The sequence below is a fragment of the Apodemus sylvaticus genome, chromosome 6 (genome assembly GCF_947179515.1).
Source record: "Apodemus sylvaticus chromosome 6, mApoSyl1.1, whole genome shotgun sequence".
Taxonomy (NCBI): domain Eukaryota; kingdom Metazoa; phylum Chordata; class Mammalia; order Rodentia; family Muridae; genus Apodemus; species Apodemus sylvaticus.
In genome coordinates, this window is record NC_067477.1 from 114,482,456 (window position 1) to 114,506,030 (window position 23,575).

At 43.7% G+C, this 23,575-nt stretch overlaps 1 protein-coding gene and 1 pseudogene across 8 annotated transcripts in view; one reads left to right on the forward strand and one right to left on the reverse strand.

Annotated features, from left to right (window-relative positions):
* The window catches only part of Dtnb (dystrobrevin beta), a 211,315-nt gene that overhangs the window by 179,456 nt on the left and 8,284 nt on the right, over window positions 1-23,575 (reverse strand). For 7 of the 8 annotated variants that reach the window (XR_007978401.1, XR_007978402.1, XR_007978403.1 and 4 more), the window contains exons 2-3: window positions 8,756-8,823; window positions 1,120-1,200 (exon numbers count right to left, since the gene is read on the reverse strand). Coding sequence is in view for 1 of the 8 variants with exons in the window: in XM_052186200.1 (XP_052042160.1) it covers window positions 1,120-1,200; window positions 8,756-8,822 (148 nt within the window). In the remaining 7 variants the exon portion in view is untranslated. Of the gene's footprint in view, window positions 1-1,119; window positions 1,201-8,755; window positions 8,824-20,125; window positions 20,205-23,575 lie in introns of all 8 variants that reach the window. The other variant, XR_007978399.1, reaches the window with a different exon arrangement.
* Window positions 16,483-18,863, forward strand: LOC127687979 (cytochrome c-like; annotated as a pseudogene).

The window sequence follows — 23,575 nt, forward strand, 5'->3', positions numbered from 1 at the left end:
TTTATTTATTTATGTATAGGTGTTTTTTATCTGCATCTCTCTGCACAACAGAAGAAGGTGTGAGATCTGATGTTCTAGATGGCTGTGAACAGCCATTGTAGGTGCTGGGAATTAAACTCAGGACCTCTGCAAAAGCAACCAGTGCTCTTAAACACTACACCATTTCTCCACCCACCTAACCCTTTTAAAGATTTATTTATTTATGTATATGGGAAGGATTTTTAAGTCTTAACATCTGACAGAAGTTATCATATGTAAATGACTTGCTAGAGTCACTTGCTCATAGTAAATTGTAAAACTCAGTCTTTTTTTTTTTTTTGGATTTGTTTTGTTTTTCAAAACAGGGTTTCTCTGTGTAGTTCTGGCTGTCCTACAACACACTCTGTAGACCAGGCTGGCCTGGAACTCAGAAATCTGCCTGCCTCTGCCTCCCAGAGTGCAAAACTCAGTCTTTTAAAACACATTTTCCAGTTCTTAGGCTAATGTGCTTTCCATTATACAAGCCAGCCTCTCATTAACACATGTGCACTGGAGAAAAGTATAGCAACTCATCCTAACAGGCAATGAGAATATGTATGAGTACATATATCTGTACATAATTTATGATTCACATGATAAGTTACTTATTAAAATGAGTTGATTTGTGTTATTGTAAATTTATGCTAAATTTAATAAAAAATAATTTTCACTGTATCTGTATCAAAATATCAAGGCCTTTGTTTCAGAAGCTAGTAACTATATTAATTTTGTACAAAGGGTTTTCTCCTTCTTAAATAACAATTATATTGGGCTGGAGAGAAGGCTGAGCAACCGGTTAAGAGCACTGACCGCTCTTCCACAGGACCGTGTGCAGATCCCAGCACCCACGTCAGGTGGCTCACACCACCTACGACCTCAGCTCCAAGGGATCCTCTGCCTCTAGCCTCTGGGGCATCTACACTTCTGTGCACATGCTCGCAGCAAACATATACTTAGACATATAAGTCTACAAAAACAAAAATACATTCTTTACAAAAGGACAAACAGAATTTAACCTTACGATATGTCTGGAAGATGTTGAAATTATCTCATAATATCAGGAGCCCTATCTATCCATTGAAGAGATAAGAAATGACTTACGGTTGCATCGCTTCTGTACAAATCGTAACTTGCAAGCTGTTCTGTATGTTGATAGTCGTATGACATCAAAATTCTGAGCACCTGAGAAAGGGACAAAGTGAAAGGTTGAGCTGCAGGCTGGTGATACACGGCTCAACGGTTAAGAGCACCGACTGCTGTTCCAGAGGTTCTGAGTTCAAATCCCAGCAACCACATGGTGGCTCACAATCATGTCATAATGAGATCTGACACCCTCTTCTGGTATGTCTGAAGATAGCTACAGTGTACTTACATATAACAATAAATAAATCTATGGGCAAGAGCAAGTGGGGCCAGAATGAACTCAGAGGTCCTGAGTGAAATTCCCAGCAACCACATGATGGCTCACAACCATCTGTACAGCTATAGTACACTCATATACATAAAATAAATAAATCTTAGGAAGGAAGGAAGGAAGGAAGGAAGGAAGGAAGGAAGGAAGGAAGGAAGGAAGGAAGGAAGGTTGGTTGAGCTTCGCTGAGCACCTCATTGCTGCACGCCGAAGTGTGGCTCCACTATGATGCACATGGGAAGGTGAGGTGAAGAAACACCATGCATGTGCCCAACAGTTTTCCCTTCTGTTAAGCAAGAAAACTCAGAGAGGGGGAACACGCAATGTGTCAGTCAGCAGGCTGTAGGATCAGGAAAGGACAGCAGAGAGATGAATGGAAGAGAGTCTACAGCCTAGAAGGTATACTCCAAGCCACACAGTGTAGCTGAGGCAGGAGGACTGCTACGAGCTTGAGGCTAGCCTGTACTACCCATTTCAAAGAGGTGAGGAGATGGAGTCAAAAAGAAGTCGATAAATTGCAGCCTCAGTCTGGCTACAAAACAGGGCCTGTCTGTGGCCATGGAATCTTTCCTTGCCGTGGAATCATGGGTAGAGGGAACCGGACCAGCTAACTCAATGGCCCCTCCTTACTCTGTGGCTACCTGCCTTTTTCTGTAGTTGGTCACAATGGTATTTTTTTTTACTTCTAGTATACTATACCTCTCCCCACAAAAGTACCACTACCACCTCAAGTGCTGGGGACTGAATCCAGGGACTATGCCAGGCAAGAGCTCTGCCACGGAGCCATATCCCAGGCCATTTTTAAACAGTCTCACTAAGTAGCACTCACCTTGAGCTTGCTATGTACCCAGCCTGACCTCAATCTTATGATCTCACCCTCCTGAGAGCTGCAGTTACAGGCATGGGGCACCATAGCTGGCTGCATCTTCCTATCAAGAAGTAAAAACTGCTGAGTGTGGTAGCACACATCTTTAACCATAGCACCAGAGGCAAGCAGATCTCTGAGTTCAAGGCCAACCTGGTCTACATAGCAAGTTCCAGGCCAGCCAAGACTGCATAATGATACCATGTCTCAATTTTGTAATAAAATAAAAAATAAAAAATATTTTTTGAAAAGTAAAAAGTATTTCCTTTCATTTGTACTTGAATAGAGTGACTAACAACCAACCACAGCTCCAGTACTCAGAGATTCCATGCTGGCGTAAGGACTCCTCAGGCACCAAGCAGTGGTGGCGCACGCCTGTAATCCCAGCACTCTAGGAGGCAGAAGCAGGCGAATTTCTGAATTCGAGGCCAGCCTGGTCTACAGAGTGAGTTCCAGGACAGCCAGGGCTATACAGAGAAACCCTGTCTCAAAAAAAAAAAAAAAAACCAAATCCAAAAAAAAAGTAAAAAGTATTTCCTAGCAACCAACCACAGCTCTAGTACTGAGAGATCCCATGCTGGTGTAAGGACTCCTCAAGCACCAAGCACACACGTGGTGTACACACATACACATAAGATAAACCAGAGCCAGGACCCATGGCTAATGCCTGTAATATGAAAGGCCAAGGTAAGAGGACTACTACATGAGCTCAGGTGAGACTCTACATTAAATCAATCAATAAAACTACTACTACCCACCAGAGGAGGAACAGATGCATAGGGGCCAGAAGAAACCCTACTAGCTCCCTCTCTCTCCACAAAACACCCTCAGCCACCTAAGGATCCTGCCAGCAAGAAGAGCATCTCCAGATGAGGCCCTGCATCGTAGGCCAGAAGCATGAGCCAAGATAAACTCTCCTTTATAACTTAGTCTGCATATTGTGTTATTAAAAACAAAAATGGGCTAAAACACAGAATTCATATAAAAATACTGTGTCTGAGTTGCTGAAACTATTGTAAGCAGTTCAAATAATTTTTTTTCACAAGAACAGTAGCATGGGGCCCTCGAAGTGGTTCATCATTCATCAATCTTCAACAACCTGGCTGTGAAGGAGAGACCCAACTCTAGAGACCTCTGCAATGTGTGCTGTGCCTCGCCCTCATGACATAAAACACTGCAGTAGCACAGGTGAGCATCAACTATATCTTTCTTTCCCTGTGGCAGGAAGGTTTTAAAACCTTGGGAAAAGATGAAGCCCTGAAGTCACAATCTCTCAAAGGTAACCACCTCAGTGAGTGAACTAGGAAAAACAGTGACATTATTCACAAAGAGAAACTGTAAGAGGCCTGGCTTCCCCTAGATTTATGGTTTTTGTTTGTTTCTTTGTTTGTTTGGTTTTTAGATTTATTTATTATTATATCTAAGTACACTGTAGCTGTGTTCAGACATACTAGAAGAGACATCAGATCTCATTATGAGCCACCATGTGGTTGCTGGGATTTGAACTCAGGATCTTTGGAAGAGCGGTCAGTGCTCTTAACAGCTGAGCCATCATCTCTCCAGCTCTAGATTTAAGTATCTGCATGTTGTGATAGCTCAATAGTTAAGAGAACTTGCTGCTCTTGCAGAGGTCCAGAGTTCAGCCCTCAGCATCCACATCAGGTGGCTCACAACCACATGTAACTACTGTGCCAGGAAATCCAGAGCCCTCTTCTGGCACTCACACAGATGCACACACATATGCATATTTTTAAAATTATGCATATTTTAAAATGGCAAGGAAAAAATAATCAAATGGACTGTATTTTCCAAAAACTGATTATAACAGTTTTAAAAGACAAATTTTAAAAGGCAGCATGAGCTGGGCGGTGGTGGCGCATACCTTTAATCCCAGCACTTGGGAGCAGAGGCAGGCAGATTTCTGAGTTAGAGGCCAACCTGGTCTACAGAGTGAGTGCCAGGACAGCCAGGGCTACACAGAGAAACCCTGTCTCGAAAAAACTAAAAAAGGCAGCATGTACTTTATAAAAAAGGTACCCTATAATAGTTTAATGGGCCTATATGACTTTGAATGAAGTTATAAATGTTAATAAACTTGAACTTTGGTTTTTGGTTTTTCAAGACAGAGTTTCTCTGTATAGTCCTGGCTGTCCTGGAACTTACTCTGTAGACCAGACTGGCCTCGAACTCAGAAATCCATCTGCCTCTGCCTCCAGAGTGCTGGGATTAAAGGCGTGTACCATCACCGCCCGACTTGAACTTTGTTTTAATTGATAGGGTAGCAAAATTCTAGGGTAAAAAAAAGAATGTATCTCAGTCACAACTGAATGAAGGGAACTGTGAAATGGAAAGCTGATTCACCCCAAAGCATGAAAGAAGGGAACAGTAAAAAAAGACTAAACTGGCTGGGCAGTGGTGGTGCACGCCTTTAATCCCAGCACTCTGGGAGGCAGAGGCAGGCGGATTTCTGAGTTTGAGGCCAGCCTGGTCTACAGAGTGAGCTCCAGGACAGCCAGGACTATACAGAGAAACCCTGTCTTGGAAAAAAAAAAAAAAAAAGGCTAAACTGTACTGGGAGATGGCCAAGTCAGTAAGTGCTTGCTGCATAGAGATGAGGACCTGAGTTCCTGGTATCCGTATTAAAATCCAGGCATGGTGGCATATACTACTGTAATTCCAGTACAGGGCTGCAGATAAAAGATGCATCATTGGGGCTTGCTGGCCAGCTAGCCTGTAATCTCTGAACCTCAGGTCCCAGTGAGAGACTCTGTCAAAGCTAGGGAACAATAGCCAAGACCTCCACACATATGCCCATTTATAGACACAAGCGCCTGTTCCTTCACACATGCACAGAGAGAGACAGACAGAGACACAGAGAGAGGGGAGAGGACAAAACTGAAGTATAAAGCCTAAAAAGATAAAATTTATTAATATTCATATAAAAAGGTTAAACAGAACAAGCCGGTGGTAAGGCAAAGGCTGTCATGTGGGCTTTCTTGCCCCATTCTTGGTTCTGAAGGTTGAACCTGGGGACCCTCGGCAAGAACTCTGCCCCATAGGACATCTCCAACTCCAGGTTTTTTTTTTTTGATGTCTTTTAAGGTTTGTTTTTTTAACATGTTCACTTTACATCCCACTGAGCCCACCAGAACACCAGGTCATGAACAGGAGAGGTGTCCAAGTGCGGCTCAGTGCTACAGTGCTTGCCCACCACTCAAGAGGACCTGGGTCTGAGCCCCAGGTACCACAAACAAAGCAAAACAAGGAAAGGGATGGAAAAGGGAGAATTACAAAACAAGGGCTGTAGTTCTTTTAAAATGGTAACACTGGGCATGATGACACATGCCTGTAACCTCAGCACTCAGGAGGGAGACACAACCGCACCAAGCTTGGCCTTGTCTAGGAAAACAGAATTATTATCTAAATAGAAAGTTAAGCATTAAGATTAATAAAACAACTCCTCAGAGATACTCCTGTGTACTAAGTACACCACAGAGCCATGTATCTGGACATCAGCAAAAGGAGTTATTCTGGAGCTTAGGTGGTGCTGGGAACAAGGCGGGAGCATCCCAGAGTAGAAACCAATACAACTTTTCCTATAAAGAAAGTGAGGAAGCTAAAAAAACAAAAACAAAAAAACCCACACACAAAGAGGATGATAATTTAATTTATCCAGGCTTATCTATCAGAGTGAGTGTATTCTTTAAAGGAATTCAGTCATTCCCAGGGGAAATCACTGTGTTTATTTGTTTCCCCTTTTGTCTGACTCATCTAATCAAGAAAGCATCATATCTGGGGTTATAGCTTAGTGGCAGAATTCTTTCCTAGCATGTCTTAGTCAGGGTTTCTATTCCTGCACAAACATCATGACCAAGAAACAAGTTGGGGAGGAAAGGGTTTATTGAGCTTACACTTCCACATTGCAGTTCATCACTAAAGGAAGTCAGGACTGAAACTCAAGCAGGTCAGGAAGCAGGAGCTGATGCAGAGGCCATGGAGGGATATTTCCCCTGGCTTGCTCAGTCTGCTCTCTTATAGAACCCAAGACTACCAGCCCAGGGATGGCACCACCCACAAGGGGCCCTCCCCCCTTGATCACTAATTGAGAAAATGCCCCACAGTTGGATCTCATGGAGGCACTTCCCCAACTGAAACTTTCTCTGTGATAACTCCAGCCTGTGTCAAGTTGACACACAAAACTAGCCAGTACATAACATGTACAAGGAATGTCCTGGGTTCAATTCCCAGACATAAAAAGAATGGAAGGAAGAAAGGAAGGAAGGGAAGGAGGGAGGGAGGGAGGAGAAGAAAGAGAGAAAGAGAGAGAGAAAGAAAGAAAAGGAAAAGGAAAAAGAAAAGGAAAAGGAAAAAGAAAAAAAAAAAGGAAAAGGAAAAAGAAAAAGACAGAATGGTAGTGGCACAGGCCTTTAATCCCAGCACTCAGGAGACAGTGACAGGTGAGTCTCTGAGTTAAAGGCCAGTCTGGTCTACACAGAGCGTTCCAGGACAAACAGGATTACACAGAGAAACCCTGGGGGGGGGGGCGGGCACTGAATAGAAAAGACAACCCCGGGGAAAGGTGAACTGAATATTCCACAAGGTGCAGCATCAGCAAGCAGGTACAGCAGCAAGCCAGTACGACAGCAAGCTGGTGTAGCAGCAGCAAGCCGGAGCAGAAGCAAGCAGGTGTGGCATCAGCAAGCCATTGCGGCCATAGCAAGCCTGTGCAGCAGCAAGCCAGTACAGCCTGATGGAAACAACATGCAAGTGCTGGTCTAGATCTTTTGTGTTGTTTCAGTTTTTCTGTTTTTGATTTGCTGTGAGACAAGGTCTAGTCACATAGCCCAGCCTGGCCTCAAAATTACTATCCTCCTAATTCTGCCTCCCAAATGCTGGAATTATAGGCATCCCAGTTAAGATGAAGTCTCACTAGGTAGCCCTGCAGTAGGACTCATAAAATTGTCTTTAAAAGGCTTACAAAGACTAATTCAAACTACACAGGAATCGGAGAGCCAGCAAGTGTGAGGTGGTCTGAATCACATGTCAAAGGAAACAAAAGACTGGGAACCACCCTATTCCTCCGGGTCATGCTTTGGGCTGTTTTTTGGGGTTTTTTTTTTTGTTGTTGTTGTTGTTTTGTTTTTTAGTCATAATATAATTTTATCTGAAGATTTTTAAGTGCATATTAAAGTTCTTTCTTTTTGGTTTTCCAACAGTGCTACTGTTATAATGCTTAGTTCTCCTGAATGTCTACCATCTGGTAAAAAGTAATTTATATAATATATTAATTATTAACCACTATCACCACCTGCAAGTTTATGATAACAGCAGTTATAGAAAGAATTCTAATCAGTAGGCATGACTTAAAGTCATGGGTATTCCATGTAACATGTCTGCCTTATTTTTTATGATCTTAACTAAGAAAGCAATTCAAAGCACTTGGGAGGCAGAAGAAGGCAAGACCTCTGTGAGTTTGAGGCTAGCCTGGGGTATTGAGCAAATTCCTAGCTACCCAGAGCTATATAGTGAGACTGTAGAGGGAGGAAGTAAGACAGGAAGGAAAGGAGGAGGGGAGGGAGAGGGGAGGGAGAAGAGAAGAGAGAGAGAGAGAGAGAGAGAGAGAGAGAGAGGAGAGGAGCGGAGGGGAGGGGAGGGGAGGGGGAGGGAGAGGGGAGGGGAGGGGGAGGAGAGGGGAGGGGAGGGGGGAGGGAGAGGGGAAGGGAGGGGAGGGGGAGGGGGAGGGGGAAGGGGGAGTGAAGGGGAGGGGAGGGGAGGGAGGAGGGGAGGGGGGAGGTGGAGGGGAGGGGAAGGGGGAGAGGAGGGGAGGGGAAGGGGGAGGGGGAGGGGAGGGGGGAAGGGAGAGGGGAGGGGGAGTGAAGGGGAGGGGAGGGGAGGGAGGAGGGGGAGGGGAGGGGGAGGGGAGTGGAGGGGAAGGGGGAGAAGAGGGGAGAGGAGGGGAGGGGGGAGGGGGAGGGGAGGGGGGGAGGAGAGGGGAGGGGTAGTGAAGTGAAGGGGAGGGGAGGGGAGGGGAGGGAGGAGGGGGAAGGGGGAGGGGATGGGAGGGGAGGGGAGGGGAGAGGAGAAGAGAGGAGAGAGGAGAAAAGAAAAGACCGCAACTCAAGTTTCAAATCAATCCAAGTAAAACACATGTTGTGTGCTGTGAGTCCTCCAACTCCATGCTTCTGCAGCTCCATTCCTCCTCTCCAAGGCTTCCAACATACAATTCCTAACTGATGGAACTATTACTTCACCAGGCAGGGGTGGCGCACACCTTTACTCCCAGCACTTGGAAGGCAGAGGCAGGCAGATTTCTAAGTTCTAGGCCAACCTGGTCTACAGAGTGAGTTCCAGGACAGCCAAGACACACAGAGAAACTTGTCTCGAAAAACAAACACTTATAAAAATTACTTGATAAAAATAACAACAATGCCCACAGTATTCCATGAGTCCAGGACACTCACGCATTTCTATGAAGAGCTGCCTCTTCTCCGCCATTGTCTTCCGCTTGTTCCCACCTTCCTCGATCATCCTAGAGATGAAGACAGACATAATGAGCTAAGGCATGAGATGATGACTCAACCAAGTGCTCAGCTGTGAGAGGTTCAGGAGACCACAGTGGCCATGCACATTTTATAGGAACATCGGCTGAAATAAAGTGGGACCCTCCCACCAAGAAACGTGAGCCATTCTCCTATTATCTGGTAACTTCTAAGAGATACTGAACAGCCAGTATATTAAAGGAACTAGTATGTTTACTTCCTGGGCTGAAAACACAGGACTTTTTTCTAAGAGTAGGGGCTCATACTTGCTCTGGAACTACTCTAGACCTCACAATATAGTCCATCCTAGCCTTGAATTTGCAGCTGCTCTCCTGCTCCAGCCCTGTGAGTGCTATGGCATACACAGTCATGCCTGGCTGAGGACAGCTTTTTTCCAACTTGATTGTTCTCTCTCTCTCTCTCTCTCTCTCTCTCTCTCTCTCTCTCTCTCTCTCTCTGTCACTCTGTCTCTGTCTCTCTCTCTCTGTCTCTCTGTCTCTCTCCAGAACGTTGAGTATGTTGACAGTTTCTTCTACTACCACTGTTTTGCAAATATTAATATTACTAAAATATTATTTCAGATACAACAGAGAAAGCCCATAATAAAGAACATGAGAATTGTCTATTTACACACACACACACACAGAGAGAGAGACACATAAACTCTTCTGTTTTAGGTTAAACTATATTAAACAAAAAGATACTCATCCCTAAGCTAAAGCTCAAAGGGATTTATTTTCCCGTCATGTACTAATAGCAGCGAAAGCTGACGCTTCAGCTACGTCAGGTGTTAAAACTCCTTACATTTGTGGAACCGAGTGTCAAGTCCCAGCTACCTGAAAGGCTGAGACAGGAGAATTTTTGAACCTATTAGTTCAAAGCCCACCTGGAGAACACACAAGACTTTGTCATTTGCATTCCTCTCATCTATCAGTCCCCACACAGAAAGCCTCTGTGCCAGCTTTATGATCACAGCTGCTCCAGCTTCACAGGTCGGTCAGGCACGGGAGGCTGAGAAAGCTAACCTAGTAAAGAGTGCACTCAACCGCAACAGCAGTGCCACCAAACCTCTTGAACATCCTTTTCACGGAACTGTTATTTACGGATATCTGAATCCTTAATGTCTAAAAAGCTAGAACACAGCCCATTATACAGACCTATTTGTGCCAAATTCTGCTGAACATAAGCCAGAAAATTACCCTGAATAGATTAAAACTGTTGTAAAGCACTCTCAAGTATGATTAAACTGTTATCCATTAAACAAGTACAAACCATTCTCAAATATCTTATGATCACAAGCTAAATGACAACTATATAAACTGCATATTCACTAAAGCAAGATGCCTGCCTGGTTATATAACAAGTTCCGTTATAACCCAAAGAAACTTTAGAATGTAAATATACCCTTAACATTCCATAATTAAGATTCTGATCAAGAATGACCCTGTCCCGAGTCATGGAAATGTTATCAGAGAAGTTTCAACACACACATAATGGTTACAATTTACCCCAAGTCAAAGGAATTTTGAACAAAAAGTCAAAAACAAAAAACAAAAAACAAAACAAACAAACAAACAAACAAAAAAAAGCCGCCAGAAAAACAATCTAATAAAATCTAGGACTTAAAGAAAAAGCAGGAGTTGGTTCCAGTCTGTGATTACAAAGGGAAAAGACCACTCAAAAGCTTGATACTTCCTTATCCCAGACTTGATCTCACACAGTCAACTGTTAATACAGATCAGCACAGAATAACCACAAAGACCTTTATCTTATACCTCACAGGTTGTAACTGCTACTTCAGTATTCCTTTACATTGCATTTCTCAAAGCAAAGGAAACAAATTCCTAGAGATTGCTGAATTCTTAGAGGTAATTTTCTAAAATTTTATTTTCATTTTCATATTCATCTTGGGAAACAATATATACCCTGGGTTGTCTAGATGGCCACCACCCTACAAGTACTGCCAGGCAATGTCCGCACCAACCGCATGTGAAATACTAATAGCTGGTGAGCGACAGGAACTACACTTTCGTGGACACATCCGACCTGCCATCTGCTTTTGCAAACAGAGTTTTGAAACACACCCATAGCTATCCAGTTCTGTTTCCTTTTTCTTCTTAGGAGGGGTGTATGGGGGCTAGACATGGTCTCATGTAGTCCAGGCTAGCCTCAAACTTGCTAAACAACTGAGGGAGACTTTGAACTTCTAATCCTTCTGCCTAAGAGTTGGGATTATAGGGATGTATTTTCATGCCTGGCTTCGTTCCAGTATTATCATCTATGGCAGAATTTCTATACTCAACAAAACAAGGGCAGACTGCAGTGCACGCCACAGAGAAGTTCTGGCCTGAAAAGTCTGTACTATCTGGCCCTTTAAGAAAAAGTTTGCCCATCCTATTTAGAACATTCATTAACACTGGATCACTACAGGTCTGACTGCAATTAGGCTAATACATATCCCTGTTGTCAAAATGAAAACAATCTCACCATGTGCCTATTCTTCAGTTCTTTACTGAAGGTCCATCCTTGGAGAAATGCCTCAGTCACTCTAAGATTCATTTCTTGTTGCTAAAATAGCATTTAAAAAAAAAATCACACAAACTGCACCAACTAAACATTATGGCCTAAATGTGACATGTCCTGCAGAGGTTCATGCATTTCTCAGGTCCCCAGCTAGTGGCACTGTTTTAGGAGCCTTGGATAGGAGCCTAGTCCGTCAGTCCACGTGGCTGTTGGGAGCCAGCCTTGAGATGCTCTGGCTCCACTCTGCTTCCCAAAATCGCAACCACCTGCCTCAAGCTCCAGTAGCCATTACAGACGGGATCCTCAAATTGTGAACGAAAAGAAACCCTCTCTCACATTGCTTTGTACATTTGTCTCATCAACAAGACGAGTATTTATACATCTAGCTTTTATTTGTTTTTGTTTGTTTTCAAATGAAAGAAAGAAAAGAAAACCCAAGGGCAAATGATGAGATGTGAATGGAGAAGGAAAGGTAAAAACCTACTACAAAAATGCTTCAATAATTTACAGTCTAGCATAGAAGTAAACAGTATATACTTCAGAGGTTTTTAAGCAGATGAGGATGAGGCAGGAGCTGAAGACGTGGCTAAATGGGCAGGTAGCCTGCTTGCTGCAGAAGCATAAGGACCTACGTTCAGATCCCCAGCATCTGCATAAAAAAGGCCAGATGTGCTGTTATACACCTGTATCCCCATGCTGACGAGAAGTGGGGGAGGGGGAGATAAGCTCATCTCAGCAGCTCAATAACCTGCCAGTCTAGCCAATCTGTGAGCTCCAGGTTCAGCGAGCGACCATATCTCAAAAACTAATATAGAGGGGCTGGAGAGATGGCTCAGTGGTTAAGAGCACTGACTGCTCTTCAAAAGGTCCTGAGTTCAATTCCCAGCAACCACATGGTGGCTCACAACCATCTATAGTAGGATCTGATGCCTTCTCCTGGTGTGTCTGAAGACAGCTAGAGTATACTCATATAAATAAAATAAATCTTTAAAAAAAAAAAAACCCTAATGTAGACAACACTAAAGGAAGACACCCAACATCAATTTCTTGTGGAAATATGAAAGAAAACTCACACAAACACACACACACACACACACACACACTGGAAACAACGATGCAGTAGACACTGTCCTGGTTGGCCATCCTTCCCCAGGTGGCTTGGTGACTTTCCTACTGCTGGAAGCTGGCTGTATTGTCACAGCTGTGCTTTTCCCTGGAGAATTCCCTTCGGCTGACTGAACACTCTCTAGGCAAGAAGCCTGCAAAGTTACTCCCATAAGGCAACAGACAGCTGCAGTAGATGACAGATAAGTCCTAAATACCCAGCCCGAGGAAGGTCTGGATCCTGGAATTTGGGGTGAGTGTATAACCACCTCAGTCACTGAGCACAGCCTCTAAGCTCCAGCGAATGTATTGAAACTGTGAGAGAGAGACAGGTGTGAAGTAAGCCTGAGCAGGTGAGACCACCCAACAAGGGCTTAACACTCTGTAGCCCAGGCCTGAATCCCAACATCAGGCTCCCCAACTAAACCTAGTAGCATATGCTTAAAAAAGGAAAGAAAAAAGAAAAACATCAGCTAGGAAAGCCCTCTAGTTAACTTGCTTGAAGAGAAGAAAGGCACGCTAAAGCAGAGTGGAAGAATCCCAGCTGCTCTTCCTCTCCTCCTCCACCCCCCCCCCCCCCACAAGCAGTCTCCTACTGAAGCAACAGAAGCAGGAAAAGCAGCTGTGTGGAAAACTACAGGAGGTAAAACTGTGAAGAGAAAAGGAAATAAAAAGTAACCGGCTTGAAGGGAAGAAACACAACTGTCCTTGTTCACCCTGACATGATCCTCTATGCGGACAGAGGACCCAAGAGAATGTCCCAAATCTGCCAACTAATAAGCTATTACAGCAAGTTTACTGATCAATACACAAACATCAATATACAAAAGCCTATCCATTTCCTGTGTAGTATCAACACACTGAAATTTGAAACAATAACATAATGACACATTAAAAAATAAAAATATAGGTACTAGAGAGATATCTCAGGGTCAAGAGCACATGTGGCTCTTGCAGAAGACCTAGGTTTGATGCCCAGTGCCCACACAGTGGCTCACAATGAAAATTCCAATTCCAGAAGATCTGATGCCCCCTTCTGACCCCCATGGGCAACAGCCACATACATGGTGCGTGTACATACAAGCAAAACACTCACATATAGAATAAAAAGTGAATAAATCTAATAAAATTATTTAAAATGTATCACTTAAGATATCATCCCCCAAATATGAATAATTTGTGCAAACATAGGAAAGCATGTATAAGATCAATGTGGAAAAAAAACTATAAAACTGGTGGAAAATCATCAACATAAAACTAAATAAATTACTGAAATTTCATGCTTATAAATAAGACTAAACATTGTCAAGATGCCAATTCCTTTAAATTCAATCTATAGATTCAATAAAATCTCAACCAAACTCTGAGCAAGTTACTTTGTAAACACCAACAAACTCATCCCAATGTTTACACAAAAGACAAAAAAACGAAGAATAGCCAAGACAATATTTAAAAAAAAATAAAAATAAAAACTGAGGCCAAACACTGCCAGTTTCAAGACTCACACTGTCAAGACAATCCAACGGAGAAAAGCAGTCCTTTCAACCAGGGCTACTGTAAAAAATGAATGTCCAAATGCAAAAACATTCTAAGCACAGCAGATCTTCTTATACTTGTCACAAAAATTAACTCAAAGTACTATAATTTAAAAACATAAAACTAGACAACTCCCAGAAATCACAAGAGAGAACAAAGAGCCTGAGGTTATGATGAAGATTCTCTTTTGTTCTCCCAGACAGGGTCTCATACTGTAGCCTAGGCCAGAACTCAACTAGATAGTCCAGTTTTGGCCTCTAACTGTGATAATCCTCCTGCCTCAGCCTCCCAAGTGCTAAGACTACAGGTGTGGGCCAGCACACCCAGCTGACAATGATATTTTTTCTGTGTGTGTGTGTGTGTCTGTGTGTGTGTGTGTGTGTGTCTGTGTGTGTGTGTGTCTCTGTGTGTGTGCGTGTGTTTGTGTGTGTCTCTGTGTGTCTGTGTGTGTGTCTATGTTTGTGTGTGTGTCTCTGTGTGTGTGTGTCTGTGTCTGTGTATGTCTGTGTGAGTGTGTTTCTGTGTCTCTGTGTGTCTCTGTGTGTGTGTCTATGGCTGTGTGTGTATGGCTGTGTGTGTGTGCACGCACATAGTATATATATGTGTGGCATAACTCTGCACACATACTTATACAGAGGTTAGCAGACATCAGGTGTCTAGCATTATCACTCTCAAGATTAATCTTTTGAAACAGGGTCTCTCACTGAACCTGGAGCTAGGTGGGCAGGCAGCAAGCCCCAGAAACCATCATCTCTGTTCCCTCCCACTCTCCCTCCCTCCATGCTAGGGTTACGGGTGCACACATGACTGGACTTGGCTTTTTTAAGATCCCAACTAGAGTCCTCATATTTGCACAGAAGCACTCATCTGGTGAGGGTTTTTTGGATATAACAGCACTGGCTGAGCCAAAGAAAGAACTGTTAAACTGAACTTTAGTAAAAGTAAAAAGTCAGAACTAGAGATCATGGTGTACTCTAATTCAGCACTGAGGAGGCAGAGACAGGCAGATCTCTATGAGTTTGAGGGCAACCTGGTCTACACAGTGAGTCCCAGGCCAATGGAGGCTACACAAGAGACCCTGTCTCAAGAAACAAAACAAAAACAACCACAAAAGGCCCTCTGGACTCCACAGATATGCTCACATGCACTGGCACACTCACACAAGCACACAGAGAGAATCAAAACCAGATACCACGGTGCACCTGTGAAAACAGCAGAGTGAAGACCAGACCAGACCATGCTCTAGTAAGAATGTGAAGCAATGGGGTTGGGGATTTAGCTCAGTGGTAGAGCACTTGCCTAGCAAGCGCAAGGCCCTGGGTTCGGTCCTCAGCCCTGTTTAAAAAAAAAAAAAAAAAAAGAATGTGAAGCAACAGGTCCGGCCACTTCAGGCAGCTGGCCAGGTTCTTACACAAGATGTGCTGTTATCATACAATCCATGGTATTTAGGCAGAGATGGTGAAAATGTACATCTACCAAAAAACCCGCAACCGGATGTTCATAGCAGCTTTAGTCGTGATTGCCAAATCCTGAAAACAACCACACTGGCCTTCAGTGGGTGAAGTGATAACTATCAGTTCTAGAAAGAATGAACCGTGAAGCCATTAAAACATTGAAGAAACTTAAGTGCAAATTACTACGGGAAGGGAGTCAATCTGGAGCCAGCCAGGAGTGGTGCTGAGAGCCTGTAATCCCAGCACAGAACACACTGAAGGCCAGCCTGGACTAAATGAAACCCTGTCACAAAAACCAATGTAAAGCCGGGTGGTGGTGGCGCATGCCTGTAATCCCAGCACTCTAGGAGGCAGAGGCAGGCGGATTTCTGAGTTCAAGGCCAGCCTGCCTCACTACAGAGTGAGTTCCAGGACAGCCAGGGCTATACAGAAAAACCCTGTCTCGAAAAAACCAAATCAAAAAAACAAACAAACAAACAAACAAAACCAATGTAAAGAGGACAAAAAGCACCATTTTCACTATGCAACACCCATGAAAATGCAAACTACTGAGACAGGTAAGACGGTGACTGTAGATGGTGACTGTAGCATTAAGGTGGGCAATGAGTGCCATGAAATTAGTCTGATAACGGCTGGTACATGCCATTGTCCCAAGGTTTAAACCAACAACACCGAGTCAACCAGAACATAAAACTACGAATTTAGGAGTGAACTATGTGTTGGTATAGGCTTACTGATTCTAATGCACATTCCACATGCAGGGGGAATGCTGGTGATCAGGAGGCTGTGTGTAATCTACAGACCTGAGAAACTGTACACAGAGCTCTGACCTTCTTGCTACACGGTAACAGCCTTTCCTGCTGAAACAGGCAAAGGTCTGTGCTAGAGTATGTCCTGCAAGACACTTATCTTCCAAGGCCTAACCCTGCCTCTGTGAGAGTAAGAACAAGAGGCCAAGAGGGACGTCTGTCTTCAAGTCCAAACATTTGCAGTGTTGACCAGCCCGGAGCAAATTAAAAATGGGTGATTAAAAATGTTGAAAAAGGCAAGAAGATTTTTGTTCAGAAGTATGTCCGGTGCCACACAGTGGGAAAGGGAGGCAAGCTAAGACTGGACCAGATCACCATGGTCTGTCTGGGCGGACAACGGGTCAAGCGGTGGATTCTCTTACTGGGGAGAGGATGGCCTGATGGAGGATTTGGAGAATCCCAAAAAGTACATCCCTGGAACAGAAATGGTCTTCTCTGGAATCAAGAAGGGAGAAAGGGCAGACCTAGCTGGGTGGTGGTGGCGCATGCCTGTAATCCCAGCACTCTGGGAGGCAGAGGCAGGCGGATCTCTGAGTTCGAGGCCAGCCTGGTCTACAGAGTGAGTTCCAGGACAGCCAGGGCTACACAGAGAAACCCTGTCTCGAAAAAACCAAATCCAAAAAACCAAAAAAAGAAAAGAAAAAAAAAAGGGCAGACCTAATAGCTTATCTTAAAAAGGCTACTAATGAGTGGTTCCACTGCCTTATTTATTACACAACAAATGTCCCATGGCTTTTAATGTATACCATATTTAATTCACACATCAAATTCAGATCATAAATGGCTAACAATGTTTTGTTGGACAGTCCTGATTTAAGTAAAACTGACTTGTCATAAAAATAAAAAATAAATTAAAAACAAAACAAAACAAAAAACCAAGAGGCCAACGCTGGAGAGATGGCTCAGCAGTTAAGAGCACTGGCTGCTCTTCCAGGGGACCAGGACTCAATTCCCAGTACCCACATGATATCTCACAACTCTCTGTAGCTCCAGTTCCAGGGGAACCAACACCCCCCCACACACAGGGGAACCAACACCCCCCCCCACACACACACACACACAAACATGCAGGCAAAACACAATGCAATAAATAAATCATTAAACACAAAACACAATAAAAATAAATAAATAAATCATTAAAAGAAAATAAGAGGCCAATCTTGTTATAGAGGGTCGGAGTCATTTCACAGTTTCCCAAGGCTGCAGATTGCCGATGTGCTTTCTACCCTGACACACACTCGGGCTCCAAATCACCAGCATTCCCCTGCCTGTGGTATGTTTGTTAGGATCAGTAAGCCTATACTGACACACAGGAACAGGGAGGTTCTGTGCTCATGTTAGGGAGAGGGGGGCTAATTCAACCAACAAACACCTGCTGGGCCTGGAGTAAGATGCATCTGGGAAGGGATCTTGAGAGTGTTGAACTTGGGGGCCCAGTATTGCTGATAAGAAAGAGTGCTAATATGGGGCTCTGGCTCATGAACACTGGGAGCCAATCCCGCTGTGCTGTGGAATGGCTCCTATAGGCCTGAAGCACAAAGCTTAACTGATGTTCTCCAGAATATGAGTGGGAGATGCTAGGACTGCAAGAAGTTATGAAGGAAGGTGTCAAAAGAGTTCCCTCACCCCCTATGCCACCTACACTTTAACAGGTCCTTGCATCCCAGACTGGCCGCAGCTGCTTCTCCCCACCCCCAACCCCCACCCAAGCTCTGGAGTCTTACTTCCTTCAGGGCCGGCCTGAAACACTGCAAATCTACGGCCTGGAAATACCCTTACCTACAGCTGATGGGGATGGTACAGAAGGGCCAGTGCTGCCCCCTTGCCCATTCTGGGATACCTGTCTCACACTGTCTCCCAGGGGCCATCAGTTAGAACAAGCTACAGCTACTGGCCCACGAACATGGATATTCAAGCCCTTATTTCCTATCTCACTTCCCTCTGTCCGTGTTTTTCCTGGGATCACCTACTAAACAAAATGCCGGCATTCACATCCTTGCCTAGAATCAGCTCCTACTCAGATACCTGTTCACTCAACCAAGCTTATGACTCAGATACCTCAAGTCCAAACTTATGAGGCACATAAAACATCAGTTACATCCCCGGGGCCAGTGCTTTATGGGTGCTATTATCCACATTTCTGTACTTAGGCTTTCAACAGCTCTAGACCCAACAAGGGCCTACTGCCACCACAGCTGACCTGCCAGCCCTGCCTTTGAGACAGGACCTTGAACATCAATATGCACGAACGTGAGCTCACCTCTCTACTCCCTTCCACTGGACTCCTGGAATTCTGCCTTTTCTTACCTCTCTATCCTCCTCGTCACAAGCTGACTCTAATTTCAAACCCTGCCATTTCCTTCCTCCCAATCACTCTCATATCCACCCCTCCCACCCTTTTCCCATTTCTACTGCCAAAACCTTCATCCAGATGAACCAACAAAAAAACCCTATGGCCTCCTGATCTCAGGACGCCCCACCCTCTCTTTCCTGCAGCTCATCCTGCAGACACAGAAAGAAGCATGCCACTGGCTACATCCACATGAGCCGTCTGCTCGTCAGAGCATCCCAGATGTTCTCATGCCACTGGCTACATCCACATGAGCCGTCTGCTTGTCAGAACATCCCGTCACGATTTCAGACAGGAGCTGCTTTCCACTCAAACTGAAGACGTAACACAGGCACAGCCTACAAAGTGTGGAAGAAGAGAGTCCTGGGTGTGAGACACAAGCAAAGTTTCTTAAATCTTAAAGCTGAAACCCTCAGTCCCCAGACGAGGCTGCTTAATATTCCTGGCCCAAAGCCAAACTGAGGGAACAAGTTTCTACATAGAACACCAAAACAACAACTCATAAGATAAAAAAATTTTCTAAGTTGAATTTTATCAAAACTAACTACTCTGCAAGGTTATATAGAAAGGTGAAAACAAGAAGAATAAAAAAAAAAAATTTCAGGTGAGACAGATGGCTCAGGAGTAAAAGCACCGGTAAACTCAGTCTGATCCCCGGAACAGAGAGAAAAGAGTGAACTGACCACCCCCCCCCAAGAGGTTGTCCTTGGGCACCACGCACACATTGCACAGGTGGCCACACTCACATCACCCTCCCACACACTAGTGAATAAATACTTTCTCAAAGCACACACAAATTTTAGAAATAAAGCTTAAAATGCAACAACAAAAAATACTCAAACCAAAAAAAAAAACAAAAACAGTGCAATTAAAAAAATCATCAATGGGCCATCGGGACAGCCCCAAACCTGACAACATGAGCTGGATCCCCGGGAACCACATGTTAGAAGAAGAGAGGCAGCTCCTGCAGGCAGCCCTTTGACCTCCACACACACATAATAAGTAAATGTTTTTAAATGGCCAAAGAAGATAAAGTAAGTAATAATGTGAAAATACGTTAACTTCAGAATAAGAACAAAAAACAAAAAAGAGATGCCATGGTATGTCTATTAAAAGGGCTAAAGTTGAAAAAACTGACAATAGCAAATACTGCCACGAATGGAGAGCAAAAGGAGCTCCTGTTACCCGACAACAGACAAACGCTGCACCAGACGGCACAAGGCAGTTTCTTACCATATGACCCAGAAGTCACACTGCATCACTGACCCAATTTGAACTCAGATTTTATGTCACACAAAGTCTTCATCCAAATGTTTTTTGTTTTGTTTTTAGACAAAGTCTTGCTATGTAGCTCAGGCTAGCCTCAAACTCACTATGTAGTCAAGGTTGGCCTTGAATGCTTGATCTTCCTGTCTATACTTTCCAAGTGCTGGGTCTCCGGGTGTGTGCCACTATCCTTGACAAGTTTTAGTCTTTAAAAAAAAAAAAAAATCACAGATATCCACTCTCTGCTCACCTGGTGCTGGAAGGTGCTGGGATTAAAGATGTGCTCCACCACAACTAGCTCCAACTGGCTTTATTTTTAATTGCAAACACTGGAAAGAACAAAGATGCCCTTCAACAGGTGGCTGTGTAATTCAACTATAGTTCTTCCTAAAGTGCAATGCTGTTCACCAGTAAAAAGAATGTAGCACTTATTTAAGGAAACTTAAATACAAGTGAAAATACAAAAGGAAAATGCAAACATAAAACACCACATACTACAGTACCCCAAATTCAAGACTATCTATCATCTATCTATCTATCTATCTGTCTATCTATCTATCATCTATCTACAGCAAGGTGCCAGACACAGCAGCACCGCCAGTGTCTGGCCAAGTCAGGGAGATGGGACAGCACGGATGAGGCACACAGGGAGAGGAACCTGAATGCAGTGCTGAATTTTGTCTTTCTTTCATAGAGTAAGAAAACTCTAAAAAATTTATTGGTGAGTAATGAAATGTTAAGGTACTAGAGTATCACAAAATTTAAATCATACTGAAAATTTTATCAATAAAAAGCAGGTATAATAGCACATGCCCAGAATGCCAGCACTGGGAGGGAGAGGCAGGGGGATCTGAAGTTCAAGGCCAAGTTCATCTACACAATTTGAGGCCAGTTTGATCTATCAGAGACTCTGCCCCCTGCTACCCCCACCAAAAATGCTTTTTAGTTTAGTTAGCCTTCAATTCTGCATGCTTACTTTTAAAATATCACAAAATTCTGGGCATAGTGGTACATGCTTTATCTCAGCACTCAGGAGGAAGGGGTTGGATCCAAGTCAAGCCTGGTCAACAGAAGAGCCAGGGCTATAGAGAAACTGTACCTCAAAAAGATAGATAGATAGATAGATAGATAGATAGATAGATAGATAGATAGATAGATAGATAATAGATGGATTGATGATGGATAGATAGATAGATAGATAGATAGGCAGGCAGACAGATAAAACTGTAAAGACTAGAAGGATAATTCAGTGGTTTGGAAACCTGTTACTTTTGCAGAGAACCCACGTTCAATACCCAGCGCCTATATGGAGGCTCAGAACTATCTTAAACTCCAGTTCATGGAGATCCAAGTCCTTCTGACATCTTCAGACACCAGGCACTCATGTGCTGCACATACACACACTCACTCACACATACATACACACACACACACACACACACACAAGCCAAATATTGACACATACCTAGCACAGCACCACTTGCCTTTAACCTCAGCACTCCCAAGGCAAAGGCAAGTGGATCTCTGTGAGTCTGAGGCCAACCTGATCTACATAATTACCAGTTGAACCAGGGCTACACTATGAAACTCTATCTCAAAAACCAAAACCAAACAAATTCAGGCACACAAAATTTCCTAAATCTTTTACAACTAAATTATAGACTGACTACCAAAATGAAAAAAAAAAATTATGTTCTCAAGTGATTAAGCCTATAGATTTTACACAACAACAACAACAAAAAAAGACTAAGAAGTGGCTATTAAACTAAAAGCTTCAAATTAAAAACAGCAATAAAATACAGAAAATAAAATATGATAGAAAATATTACTAAAAATTAGACATTAGTCTAAAGTCAAAGGCTATTGTATTAAAGAAAATACACTAATACTTTTTTGTATGATTGGCAGGTTTTCTGGTTTTGTTTCTGAGATAGAATTTTCATTCTGTAGCACAGGGCTGAAGTGGTGTGAACTCTAGGTGTAGCCCAGGCTGGCCTCAAACTCAAGGCAATCTTCCCAGTTTAGTCTCTAAAGCACTAGTATTACAGGTATGGAACACCATGCCCAGCTTTTGGTGCTGCGGTACTTAAAGCAACATACTCATGTATCTTAGGAAATCTACAGAAGTAGCAAGAGAACACACTGAGAGTTCATATGGAAGCCAGGAGGTGGAGACTCGGGCCTTCAATTCCAGGGAGGCAGAGGCAGGTGGAGCTCTGTGAGTTTGAGGCTAGCCGCGTCTACTGGGTCAGTCCTAGGGCATCAAGAGATGCATAAACAATACTGTTATTCTATGATATTATTACATCACCATAATATCACTTTAAGATATGATATACTCAGCATAATCATTATACAGACATGTTTAGCTGCTTTTGGCTGATTCTACATCAATCTGATCAGATGACTGTTTTTGCATTTTGCAACTGATTGACAACAAGCTCATCCTGGGATTAGAAGCAGTGTCTGCTCTGTCTTTCCTTGCTCTGCGAGGATGCTCGCATTGTGACTTCGCCAAAAATCCACTCTGCAATTTCTCTGCAGGAATTCTGTTAAGCCAGTCATCTATTTAGCAAGGTTCATTTCCTTCAAATCTGACAGCCCACTGAGCCTGACAGAGGTGAGCTGCAGTATAGCTAAACACACAGACAAAAAAGGAGAATCACCTATGTAGGCTGAGGTATTGCTACCATCAGCTCCCATGCCTTAGCACATGACAGTGAGTCCTGTCATCAGATATACAGATGAGGTGTCAATGGACAGGTTACTTATTAATAAAACATAACTGCCTAATTTGCTTGTTACCCTGTCTGCAGCACCTTTGCCTGTGCCTGTCACTTCCCAATTTTGGAAGAAGTGACAGCTCTTAAAACAGCCTGCTGTGTGGCTTTGCCTGGAACCCCAGTTCTCAGGAGGCTGAAACAAAAGGATGCTGAGTTCAAGGTCAGCCTGGCAATACAGCAAGACCCCGCCCCCATCCCAAAAACAAAAGAAACCTAAAATGAGAAGTCAGGCCTGTGCTAGATAAGCCTTAGGAGCAAGTCAGGACTGTGGATGTTACAACTAACTAGGGAGATTAAGACCTAAGATTATGAAGCAATTACTTTAGGCTGCAAGGCCTCCCTCTCCATCCCACTGTGTATTATGACCCTCTGCAAAGCAAACAGGAGTAAATGAAAAAGCAAAGAAATTCCCAAAACAGTGGTGCCCTCGATGCGACATGGGGGAGAGGGCAGCAAGAACCCTCCTGTCTGTTCTCTCTTAGGGAGATACTGTGCTACAGAACTGGACATGGTCTGCATGCAGAGGCTGAGTAACTACCACAGCACACAGACTAAAGCAGAGGGAGAGACAGCTTTAGAAACATCTCCAGCACATCTATGTACTGCAGTAAGTGTGAGAAAGAGTCTTCCTTTGCTCTGAATTGGCTTGTCGGTTTCTTAACCTTTGCATCTCTGTCACCTCAAAGCATTCAGGTATGGGGGCTGGCTCAGTCAGGACTTGCCTTGCAGACACCAAGATCTGAATTCATGACCCATGATTTTAAAAAATTCTGGGTAAAGCCCTGGTTATACAGTGTGAGGACTGGGATTTGGATTCCCAGAACCCACATTAATTTGAAATGGTTCCTGCAGCCTACACTCATGAGATGGGGCTCCCCAGAGTAAGCTGACTTGCCAGGTTAGTTAAATCAGCAAAC